This window comes from Eublepharis macularius, chromosome 14 (assembly GCF_028583425.1).
Source record: "Eublepharis macularius isolate TG4126 chromosome 14, MPM_Emac_v1.0, whole genome shotgun sequence".
NCBI lineage: Eukaryota > Metazoa > Chordata > Lepidosauria > Squamata > Eublepharidae > Eublepharis > Eublepharis macularius.
In genome coordinates this window covers 61285874-61298313 of record NC_072803.1, presented here as the reverse complement: position 1 = coordinate 61298313, position 12440 = coordinate 61285874, and the positions used below count along the sequence as shown (strand labels likewise).

The window sequence follows — 12440 nt, the reverse complement described above, 5'->3', positions numbered from 1 at the left end:
CTTAAACTCCTTGGAGGAAAGGTAGGATAAAAATGACAGACAGGACAGGCAAAGCTTCCTTAGATAAAACTTAGATAAGATCAAACTTAGGACCCATCAGGCATCTTTTTTGTTTTCTAAAAAAGGCTCAGATCAGAAATAATGTGAAACTGTGTCTGTTGGTATCCTACTATATAAAAGGCAAGCCGTATTGTCGACGACTTTTTATTCTCGCACAGGTGCACTGCTAACGACTCTGGCCTCAAGGCCACTGCAAAGCACCCACTAGCTGCCGGGAGCGGGACCAATGAATCGACAGCCTGAGCACTCCTCCTGGCGGCAAGCAGGCGCTTTGCAGTGGCCTGGAGGCTAGAGCAGGAGGGCGCTGAGTGAAGGCGTGGGAAGGAATGCTTAGGCTGCAATCCTGAAGGCAGTTTCCTCAGAGTAAGTTCTATTGTCCCTGGACCAGGCCGTCAATGGCCATCAATTCGGTGCCCCCCCCTCCTGGCAGCAAGAGGGTACTTCGTAGTGGCCTGGAGGCCAGAGCAGGAGGGCACCAAAGAGAGGCACGGGGAGGAGTGCTTAGGCATTCCTGAAGGCAGCTTCCTCGGAGTAAGTTCTATTGTCCCTGGACCAGAGCACGGCAAGTTACTTCCCAACTCCAACAAAATCTTTACAAAAAACATTGTATACACAGAAATCTTTCAACACTGATGACTGATTATTATGTTTCATGAAAAATAAAAAAACGACTAACAAGAATTTTCTAGAGCCTGTTGTACTTTTTCACACAACAGGCTTTGTTAATAACTATGATATATTCTGACATCAAGAGTCAGCTCGCAGACAATCATTTAAACCCTAGTTTGCTTCGACAAATGCCAGTTTCATCAGTCAGGCAGACCACTAGCGAAAGGTGAGAGGTCTGAATTCTGAGCCACTCCAGGCAGGTACCTGCAGTCCAGAAGAATAAAAGAGCGCTGCCAGGAGAACTATGCCATGTCACACAAACCCTAGTTAAGACTTTTAAGTGTGGTTTTCAAATCATGGTTTCAAACTCTGGTTTGACAGATCCCAAATAAACACGATTAGTAGAGCAGACCACATTCAGAAAATCACAGTAACTGTAGTCAGCTGAATAAAACCACGACTTTGCAGAATGTCTCAACCAAGCCAAAGAATTTTGTGCCCTTGCCTGAAGCAGGGTAAGGTGGTGATTGCTTCCAGCAGACCTGCTCCCCTTCCTGCCTGCCCTGGTTCGCCAGCAACTCTAACACATACATATTTTTTAAATTTCAAAAACAGTGACCCATCTCACCCCTCCTCAGACACAAGGGGGGCCCAGGGCAAAGAGGGGCTAAGAAGAGAGCTGTTGTCTCCAGGTGGAGTATGGAGGAATCTGGCAAGCCACGGAACAAGGCCAGAGCCCAGTAAGCTAACCAGCAACGCCCACTGCAGATCTAGGCAGACCCTGGAGCTCACCAGCTTTTCAAATCCCCAATGTTAGTGAAAGCCAAGGCCAGAAAAATGCCGGTTGGGTTAGTAACTCTATATGATTTATGCTCCCTTCTCCCCCACATTCAGCATAGGAAATGTGCAAGCACCGAGCCGCATGGCTCAGCTGCGCAACTCCCCAGCATACCACAAAGGAAATGATGCTAGCAGAAGCTCTTGCATTCTAGGTGTCTTTCTCTGAAGATTACTTTTATCTAAACACCTAGCCTAAAGTTAATGCAATTTTCTTATTGCAATAGCAAACAGAATGGGCAGTTGATACCTAAATACTGCTTCTAAGGCTAGGACACCTGTTTGTTAAGGACATTTCATCAGCCACTCAGGCCAAACTTCTGATGGTAACCATCCAAAGTAGAAATTCAGAATTACATCAACAGCTGGGCAATAAACAGGGGCACGGCTGAACAGGACTCCCAACATCCAGGGCCAAAACAGTAGTTGCCAGCATATCCCAATAATTTTTCTTAGGCCCAGAGCCTCTGCAAAGCCGTTTGCAATACATTTCTTTTAAAACTTCCATTTCAGAATGGACTATGTATTCAAGTCCAGGGCCGATTCCAGACGGCCCCCCGCCTCGCGAAACATCACGCGTCGTTGCGCGTCGTCGCGTAGAAAACGCGAAATATCGCGTTTTCTCACGCGAGTTTTGCGCGTTGTCGCGCAAAACTCGCGCGAGAAAACGCAATATTTCGCGTTTTCTGCGCGACGACGCGCAACGACGTGCGACGTTTTGCGAGGTGGGGGGCCGTCTGGAATCGGCCCAGGTAGACACAGCAAGTTTGCCCACTGCTGCATGGAAACAGGGTAACTGTAGGAACGTGACACAAGTTGAACAACAGCACTTAAATAGGTTGTGCTTACTCAACAATGCTGGTACGAAATAGGCACCTTCAAACACGCCTTGGGCCTTTGGAAATCCTCAATATAAGGCTTTACAAAGCTAGAAACTATCACTCTTTTTAAAAAAACTTTGTTTGGACCATCTGGAATCTTCCACTGAGTTTTCAAATTTTATGATGTTACTGAGGACTAGGAACTCCAAAATAAATTTACACTGAAATGTTAAGAAGTGTAATAGGAGCCTGTGGAACAACCGGACGCCTCTGAGACAATAAACACAACCTACAAAACACATGTTGCCTTCAGCTGCTCTGACTGTGATGGAAAACCTGATTTACATCCACTTGTAACAGCTGCTCTCAGTCTCTCTCCAGTTTTGCAAACCCTGTCTACGCGTATTAGACAAACCCTGCAGCTCTGTTACATTTGGAGGGCAGGTAGAACTTTGGCAAATGCCTCATATTCTCCAGACATGAAAAGAGATGTTATTTAGCAGAGCGTTACTTTCCTGCCTCTACAACTGTCTGAGCTACAGTGGTGTCAGAGAATGTTCACAACAATTCAGGAAATCATGTGCTGCCTACTTTAAATCCAATCTCAGGGTGATGAAAAAACTGCCTTGGTCATATATTTTTGCAAGCACATCTGTGGTGTACCTTCATTTCCTATTTGTTTGCAGTACTCCAGCCAAGAATACTGCAGACTATTCTTTGCAGAGGACAAATATATCCGCTGTAAACAAGGACAACACTGGTTATGGAAGCTGGGGGAGACAATTTTTAAGTTCTGAACTGAATTGCAGCTTGTGCAAGCCTGGCCTCTAATGTTTCACCTGGGTGCAGGAAATGCATGCCTTCTTTGCTCCCCCCCCCCCACCATGTAAAAGTTGTCTTGTTCTATTCCAAACGCCATTTTAAAAAAAAATGCCAGGAAAAAAACAGGCATGGCAGAATCTTTACCGCACCGTACCACTTCAAGTTGCATGTGCAGGAATTCCATGTTTGAATACTCTTCCAATTTTTTTGAAAAAGCAAATCTCCCTGCTTGTAGAAAACAAGAAGATCAGGAAGAACTATTCTGGTCTATAAGACTCCCTTCAGTGTGTGGGTTTTCAAGCAACTCGAAACATGAGCCCAAAAAGTTCACGACCCCCCAAAAAACAGACAATGAGTAAGACTGCTTCAAGATGTGGGCACAAAGAAAGACAAACCACCGAACCAGAACTCCCCCCACCCAAAATTCAAAGCAAAAACATTAACGAGGTCTTTGGAAAACCTCAAGGATGCTTCATCATGAAGGACTCTTGAAGTGCACGTCCCAAACATGAAAAGGGTTGTTTGTATAATGGTGGCCAAGCTTTTCTGCAAAACATTAGTCATTTTGTGCCCCTGCAAGTACACTGCCTCCACTCCACCCCACCCACCATTCGCTGAGGTGCAGTGATATCCCAGAAAGTTCACATGGTACAGCATTTATTAGGTACAGCCAAAGGCTGTTGCAACCAGTCTCTAGGAACGTAAAACATAAATTGTAAATAACATCATTAATATTCACACTCACGTGCCCAACCATGCCCGCCACTATCTATCTAGTCCACATCCATTCCTTTACAATACCCCCTTGCGATCCGATATTGGTTGTCAGTGTCGGCTGTTGGGAGGGAAGGCAGCATAGTATAGTCCAGTCCAGGGCTTTTTTCTGGGAAAAGAGATGGTGGAACTCAGTGATGGAGTTCAAGACCGCACAATGACCTCGCTTTGGGTCAGCTGGAACAAGGGGGGAGTTTTTTAAAGTTTCAATCGCCCTCGGTGAAAATGGTCACATGGCCAGTGGCCCCGCCCCCTGATCTCCAGACAGAGTTTAGATTGCCCTCCGCGCCGCACAGCAGAGGGCAATCTAAACTCCCCTCTGTCTGACGATCAGGGGGCGCGGCCACCGGCCATGTGATCATTTTCAAAAGGTGCCGGAACTCCGTTCCACCGTGTTCCAGCTGAAAAAAAGCCCTGGTCCAATCTCATCAGATCTTGGCTGCTAAGCAGGGTAGGCACTTGGATGGGTCACCAACAAGAAGAAAACCATCTCTGCTTCTCACTTGCCTGGAAAGTCTCTTGCTGGAGTCGCCATAAGTCCATTGTAACTTGACAACAGATACACACACGCACATACATCAGTCATTACCAGGACTGAATAACCCACTAAAAGCGATGGGGTATAATCTGGGACATCCCCCAGTTTGGTGTAATAGTTAAGAGTGGCAGGACGCTAATCTGGAGAATCGGGTTTGATTCCTCACTCCTCCACCTGAAGCCAGCTTGGGTGACCTTGGGTCAGTCACAGCTTCTTGGAGCTCTCTCAGCCCCACCCACCTCCCAGAGCGATTGTTGTGAGGATAACAACACACTTTTGTAAATCGCTCTGTGGGTGGTTAAATTGTCCTGAAGGACGGTATATAAATCAAATATTATTATTATTATCTTGCTTCTGCCATAAAATCGGGAGGTGGCCTTATCTAAGCTTCAGCTCTTGTACAGGGATAACAATATCAACCAACCATGCAGAACTACTGAGAGGACTACTGTATTCATATAGCTGAAGTGTTTTGAACGTTGAAAATGTTACGCATTATTCCCAAAAGCTATGAACTCTACCAGTCAAGCAAACACCAGAGCCAAGCTCTTTTGCTGCTTCAAGTAGAACTAATTTTCTCACCCATCCGCTTCATATCTTGATGTTTGCCATGGGAGGGACGCCATTTCACTTACTTGGGTTTCTCTCTTCCTTTTCCTTGCCCCATGAGTGGAGATTTTCACACTGTTCTTTGGTATGGAACATGACAACATGGGCTGCAATCAGGGTACTTCAGGAACGGGGAACGACACCAGTAATGATCCCCACATCTCGTTGTCCCAAGAGAGGAAGGGAACAGACATGTTCCACCTCAGGATTTTCCCCATGAGGCTGGAGCCTTCGAATTGTGTTGCCCTACAAAGCTATCTGTACTGCCAGAAAAATTATGCCAGAACTGTGATTGCTTCTGATATAGTGCCTTTGGGGGAGCAGGAGGCATTTTCTCCAGAGCAGAAGATGCTCAGGAACCCAGTCAGATTAGATGAAAGCCTGATGAACAAGAGAAGCTTCTTTCAAAGCAAACTTTGGCCATTTTCACATGTCCTACTGGCCGCGCAAAACTCTCGGAACGACGGCATCTTCCTAGCACAATTTCCCATCATGACGGGAAATCGCGCCAGGAAGACACTGTCATTCTGGGAGTTTCGCATGATTTTGTGTGGCCGGTAAGACGTGCAAAGATAGCCATTATTAGCAGAAACTCTCTTCCTACAGTCTAAGGGGACGAATGCATCTGCATGCCAAAAACAGATCCCTTAGACCAGAGACAAGAGCGCCCCTTGGCCACTGAAGGATTAACACCTGCCCCTTACTACCCAACGGCCAACCTAGAGGAGCTTGTTGGATGTCACAATTCTGGCAGCAGGATCTGGAAGCCGCCATCTTGAGGTCCATCAGCATATTATCTAATCTAATTGCTCTATTATCTAAGTGCAATCCCCACAAGGAAATGAGTGGCTGACCAGGACCTTAGATTCAATTCAGTCCCATGAGCACTAAATCTTGAAGGCCCGCTGCAATGTCCTTGTCCTGAGATGGAGCTTTTCTCCCCCAAGTCACCACCACTATCCCCATCTGCAAAAGGGGAGAGCTCAGATGGAGAGAAGCCCCCTGCCCCCTTCCCTTCTGCAAGTAACCTGAAAGGGTTGCACGTTTCTCAAGGAGACGTGGGAAACACAGGTTGAAACATAGCGATCAGAGTGCCAAAGGAGGGCCTGGGAAATCTGAATTCAAATTCCCACTTGGTTATGAAGCTTTCCGGGTGACCTTGGACGGGATACTCTGTGTGTATCTATCTTGTCTCACACTGTAGTTGTGGTGGGAGGGAACAGGGAAGGGAGCCCCTGGTTGGAAGGGTAGGATAAAAACATGCTTGGTAGACAGATGAAGGCCTTTTTACTGTTCAAGGAAGGGCATTTTGCACATGCTCAGAAACACTCGACCCAATGCATCTGTATTTGCGGAATTCTAAAACTGGCACCCCTGTCCTTTCCAGGTCACAGGAACTTGGAGCGGAGAGTAGAACAGTCTTGCCTTCCAGTAAACTAATCTGTTCTAGGCAGCTACCTATAGACTGCCAGGAGTTGGTTGTATGATCACCTGGCTCAGATCGTCTTTCACAAGCACCAGCCGACACGACAGCAGTCAACGGCAAACAGACATAGCATCATCTGTCGATTCGGCGCTGCTCATATTTTATCAAACGCCACAAGAATCTCCAAATGGACAAGGCAACTGGGTAATGACTTGTTTACCTGGAAAGCAACGTCTGCAGCTCCTTCAAATCATCGTGCTGAATCAACTGCACCACCCAAACAGGCCTGTTCTCACTTTCTCTCTCTGCAGGGAAACAATTAGCAATTCTACAATCCTTTAACACTTCAATAAAACGCCTCTTCCAAAGAGCATCGGATGCTTATACAGCTGACAGCCTCCAGTGCACGTGCACAAACACACGCACACAGAGGTCTGAAACCCTGCAGCATCTTGCAAGACACACTAATTCCATACATTCTCCACCAGCAGCCCAGATCCCCTCTGCCGACGCCTCTGGCCAACGCAGCAACCTTTGCCCAGAGTTAATACCGTATTATTAAGCTATTTCATGTGGCCACAAATCCCAGTTCACTCATGAGAAGAAACCCTTAAGAAAATTTTGCTCCACAATCCACCACGGTCTTCACCACACGTCACCATCCTTTTATACGTGTGTCTAATTTTTTAAACCCAGCATTAGCTACAATATCAGTCTCCTAGAAATAAAGCCAATGCACCAGGGAGGGCCACACTCAAAGGACTCCACCAAGGATGTATATGGATTGGATTCAGTATATGGCAAGTATATGGATGGATTCAGACTCCAGAGGCAGGGAATGCCTCCAAGATAGCAGAAGGCACGCGTGTCACGAGCAATTTCCCTAGAGTGGCTCCTCCAGGGCAGCGATTTCCAGACTTTGCATACTAAGGGAGTAATTTCCACATCGTCTGCTCCCAAACCCCTGAGTGTCCACCACGAAACACTTGTATTTTGCAGAGGATTCTTGGAAAACTTATATGGCATGTGCATGTGCGCGCACACACAATACTAGTTAGTGCTACTATACCTCACGACCACAGTGCACGAACTAAAACTGTTGTGCTAGAACACAACCAGTCATGTCCAACAGCTACTTTGTGAAAGATAGTCAAACAAGCTGTGTTTGAGGAAAGCCCGCCCACCATTACTGGGTCTCTCGTTGAGGACCTCCTCTTTTTTTGTTCTAACCCTCCCAATTTCTTTGGAACACAGTTTGCAAACTGCTTGTTCAACATGGTGACTCGCTATGGCTCAGTTCAGACATAACACAACGCCATGGTTTGTTACCTTGAGAAACCAATATTCAGCATGGAACCAATCAAATCCTGTTTTGCCTTGACAAATGTTGGTTTCTTGGCCTTCTCACTTTCTGTCATCCTCCCTGCAAAGATCTAGCTGGTATCTTGGCCTACACTGACTGGAGAACAAGCCGGGTTTAAGTTAGAAAGCCAGTGTTTTGTATATCAAATGAAATCTTAGTTAAGACTAACCGTGGATAATATGCCAACTCAAACCATTATTTCATATCCTGGTATGATACACCCTCAGAATCCCTAGACTGACCCACGTTCAGACAATCACACTCATCAATCACAGTTTAATCCAGACAAGGTACAGCATGAGGTCTGAACCAAGCCCAAAGATGCCACCATGAGGTAACACATTTCAACACGTCAACCCACCGCCACTCTGGAAGCCCCTTCCCCTCTGTCATCACTAGAGAAGGAAAAGGCCAACCAGAGGGGACAGTGTCCCAATCTTCAGCCTCAGGCGGCAAAATGGATCATGAAAATTTAACAGGCTTGTGAGTGACTTTAGGCCGAGTTGTTTTAATTGACAGCTTACTGCCACCATTCTGAATGTGGGTTCCCCAAAGACTTTTGAAGTGTAAAGTGTTCCAATTCAAATTTGTTTAAATAGCCCCAAACATAACTTTGGTCAACCTGCCCCCCCCCCTGAGTTCTGCTGTTCTAACTCCAGTCTCCTCACTCCCTAACCCTTCACAGAGCAAATAAAAAGGCCTCATACACAACATTTCTAGAAGATGCCCCCATAAGAACCCCCATAACTGTAAGAGATACATTTACTGGTGGGTTTGGGGGGCTGGTAAGGGTTGCCAGCTCCAAGTTGGGAAATACCTGGAGATCTGGGGGATGAAACCTGGAGAAAGTGGGGTTTGTGGAGCAAAAGGACATTGGCATGGCATCATTCCATAAAGTCCACCCCCAAAATAGCCATTTTCTCCAGGTGATCTCTATGGCCTGGAGACCAGATGTAATTCCGGGAGATCTCCAGCCACTACCTGGAGACTGGCAACCCTGGGGAGGGGGAAACAGGCCTCCCAACTTTCCCTGATCACATTAATTCAGGTCAATAAATGAATGTACAAGATCTATCCATCCCCCTTTCACTTGAACTACAAACCCCGCTTCTGTGTCCCCCATAAAAAACACTAACCAAATAGGAACAGCCAGTAGAAAAACCCTTCTCTACTTTTCATCCCTGAACTAGCCATTTCTTTAGTTTAGACTAAACCCTTTTGTATTTATACATACAAAAGGGTATACTGCCTTTCTGCCCAACATTTGCAAAATGGTAATTTTTACAAAGCGAGGAGGAAGGATATCAAACCTTAGCACTCTGAGTCCGTTTGTTTTTTTATCCCATTATGATTAGAAATAACGTTTCTCTTATTTCGTGGGCAGACTGCATTAACAGCCCTGCAGGCTCAGGGAAGAGATCTTCCTAATTTATATACAATAAAAAAACACACATGCAGAAAATACAGCTTTGTTATTGGAGGTAGGAGCAGAAAAACGCCTAACTGAAGCTGCAACGCCATGCAACCCGACTTCAGAGTAAGACACACACACCCCGAATAAAAATGCATTTACTTCTGAGTAAGCTCGCCTGCGAATGAGCAGTCATTTCCAATGATTCCCTTTTTTCCAGCCTGTGTATTAACATGTAAAATAAGTAATTTATCAGCACAACTTTTACGCAAAAAAACCCCGATTTACTCTTTGGATCTCTCTGCCAGTTGGAATCCCTCCTACTATGAAAGCGCAACAAACAACTCTGCTGGGGGGAGCCTTTCACACATGCACGCGTCCAGCCGGGTTGGGTGCTTCTGTGCGTGTGCGCGTCGCCCCTTCCCTTTCTCCGCTGCAGGCTGGGATTCACGCAACGACGGCGCAGAGCCATCCAGCCCGGCGTCTTCCCTCCAGTAACAGGCGAGCAATCCAAACTCGCCTCGGAAATTCAAACGCGCCTCGCGCCGCCCTCGGCTCCGCAGCCTCCGCAGTCCCGCCCGAGGCGTTTGCAGGACTGCCGCGCGCTCCTTTCGTCTCCCCGCCGCCCCTCCCGGGCTCCAGCAGGGAAACCCGACGGCGGATTGCGGAGAGCGGCGCGGGGCTCTGCCTCGCCACCTTTGCAAACCGTTATTTCCCAAGGAGGCGCAGGAAGGAGGCGTGCACCGAAGGGCGGCAGGATCCTCGGGAGAAATTTGCGGGCGAACTTTTTAAGCAGGCTTTCGTCCCTCTCTGCAGCTTGAGAGCCGCACCGGCCTTTCCTGGCGAGCGCACACGCCCCCCTGCGCTCCCGGGAATAATGCGCTCCCTCCCCCGCCCTCGCTCAGCCATGCAGAAATAGCCCCCACCCACACGTTGCAAAAAGGCATGCCTCCCTGCCGCCCTCTCTCCCGCAGCCGTCCCCATCGCACTTACCCACAGCTCTGCCCCCCAGCTCATGGTGCCAGAAGATCCAGCGAGGGGCGGGCGAGGGGGCTGACCCTGCGGGGCTGGGAGGGGGGGATCTTCAGGGGGTTGGGGTCCTGCTCCCCTTTTCCTCCCCACCCCCCAAAAAAGCCCCTTGCAAAAAAAAAAGCCCTCCAATGCTTGCAAGGGCAAAGATGAGCCAGAGCTGCTTTTGCAGGATCTTGTCCCTCTCGGGCTGCTGCCGGCTCCTCTTCCTCCCCCCCTTCGCTGCTACCTCCTCATTGCTTCCTCCAGAGCAAAATGGCCAAAGCGGGAGCAGAATCGAGCTGAGGCAGCCCTGGAGTAGCGGGGAGGGCGCAGGGGAGGACTTGACAGCTCGGGAGTATTGCGCATGCGCCCATCTCAAGGCGCCTGGAAGCGCAGAGGAGGCAGACGGGGCGGGGGGGTCCGGCACCGTAATGCCTGCAGTGCGCAAGCGCGAAGACTGGCCCCGGGGTGCGAGGTTGGCGCGCGCCGTCTGCACCCCCTGCTTGGTCTTGCGGGAGGGGAAGGTGGCGCCTCCCAGCGGCCGGTGCAGGCTTGACGTTGCAAAACCTCGGTGAACGCAGGAAGAAAACGGGTGTGTTATGATGATCGTGCGCCCGTCTACATGTTTTTAGTGGAGAAACATGTTGGTCTGCAGTAAAACAGCAGGGCTTGAGTCTAGTGGCGCCTTAGAGACCCGCAAGATTTTTCAAGGATAAAGCTCCGTTTTCCAGCTGCTGGGTCTCTCACACCCTAAAAATCTGGGCCCCTGCCTGGATTCAAATCCTGCCATTCTTATGTGCATCTATGCACTATGGCCGTGCATCTGACCAATTGAGACTTAACTCATAATACGTTTCTGCACAATAAACTCCTTTGTTGTTATGGTTCCACGATAGTATTTATTACCAAATATATGATAACAATTACTATTAATAAAACGTGGCCACGTGAGAAAGGTCAGGCTTTCTAAAAGGAACACAAATATACAGCCAAAACGCTGGACCTTCTTTTATCAATTATTAACATCATCAATCTTTATATGTTTCACCAACTCCTAATTTTATGTAAGTTCTGTTGCATTGCCCAGTGCGTATTTTATGTTGTCTGATTGCAGTGGTTTTATATTTGGGGAGTGAAACCAGGGGAGGGCAGGGTTTGGGGAACCTCAGCAGGGTGTAATGCCATAAAGGCCACCCCGCAAAACAAGCAGACATTTTCTCCAGGGAAACTGATCTCTGTTGCGTGGAGATCAGTTGCAATTTTGGGAGGACTCCAGGCCGCACCTGGAGGTTGGCAACCCTACAAATGAAGCCAATAAATAATTTAAAAATGTTCCCAAAGTATTCTGCAATCAAATAACAGACAACATGAAGTTAGTGGTTAAAACAGCAAACAAGGTCTGAAGAAAACTCAAGTCTCCAATCAGCCAAAATGCTCTATGGATAACCTTGGATCAGACGCTCTCATCCGAGCCCACCTTGCAGGGTTATTGTGAGGATAAAATAAAGGGAGGACTGTGTGTGCCATCCTGAGCCCTTTGGGGGAAGGGTGGAATAAAAATTAACAGAAATTCAAACATTAAAGACTGTAGAAAAACTGTAGAAAATCCAAATATTAGGCACCGATAAACAGCAGATGCTAAACACAGACTGTCAGTTGTAGTATGACATGAAGATTAATTAGATGCAACAGAGAACCTGCTCTGTCTTTTTTGGGCCCTGGAGAGGATCCCATTTCAGCACGTATTCCTCAAGAGCTGAAGCTTACATCGATGGCCCGCTGCACAAGGCTCTTTGCCGTTACACGTTGCTTGAAAGCTCTGTTCCATCTGCTGTATTCATTTACTCACCAACAGCCTGTCCTGCACCATTTGGGAAACTAAGGAGGTGCTTGTCTTTCTGGGAAAAGATCTACTAGAAAAACATAGTTGTCTCATTGTATATCATTGACTGTTCAAAATACAGCCCATCAGCTGCAAGCTGTTAAACGGCACTCGGTGGTGGTGGTGTCTTGATGTTTATGCGCATCCATTAACACGGATGTGTGCACTAGAGATAAAGATGGATTCCTCAGTTCAGAATTTAACAGGGAGAGAAGGATTTAATCCTGAAGGCAAATCTAAAATTACTGTTTTAGAGCAAGATCCAGGTCCAATAGCA

General features: G+C 47.5%; 1 protein-coding gene across 3 annotated transcripts in view; it reads right to left on the bottom strand.

Moving 5' to 3' along the window:
* FNBP1 (formin binding protein 1) overlaps nucleotides 1-10591 on the bottom strand; it is a 254629-nt gene extending 244038 nt beyond the window's left edge. For all 3 annotated transcript variants that reach the window (XM_054997229.1, XM_054997230.1, XM_054997231.1), the window contains exon 1: nucleotides 10264-10591. In XM_054997229.1, coding sequence (XP_054853204.1) covers nucleotides 10264-10287 — 24 coding nt within the window. In that variant the 5' untranslated portion in view covers nucleotides 10288-10591. The remainder of the gene's footprint in view (nucleotides 1-10263) is intronic.
* Nucleotides 10592-12440: the final 1849 nt, after the last annotated feature.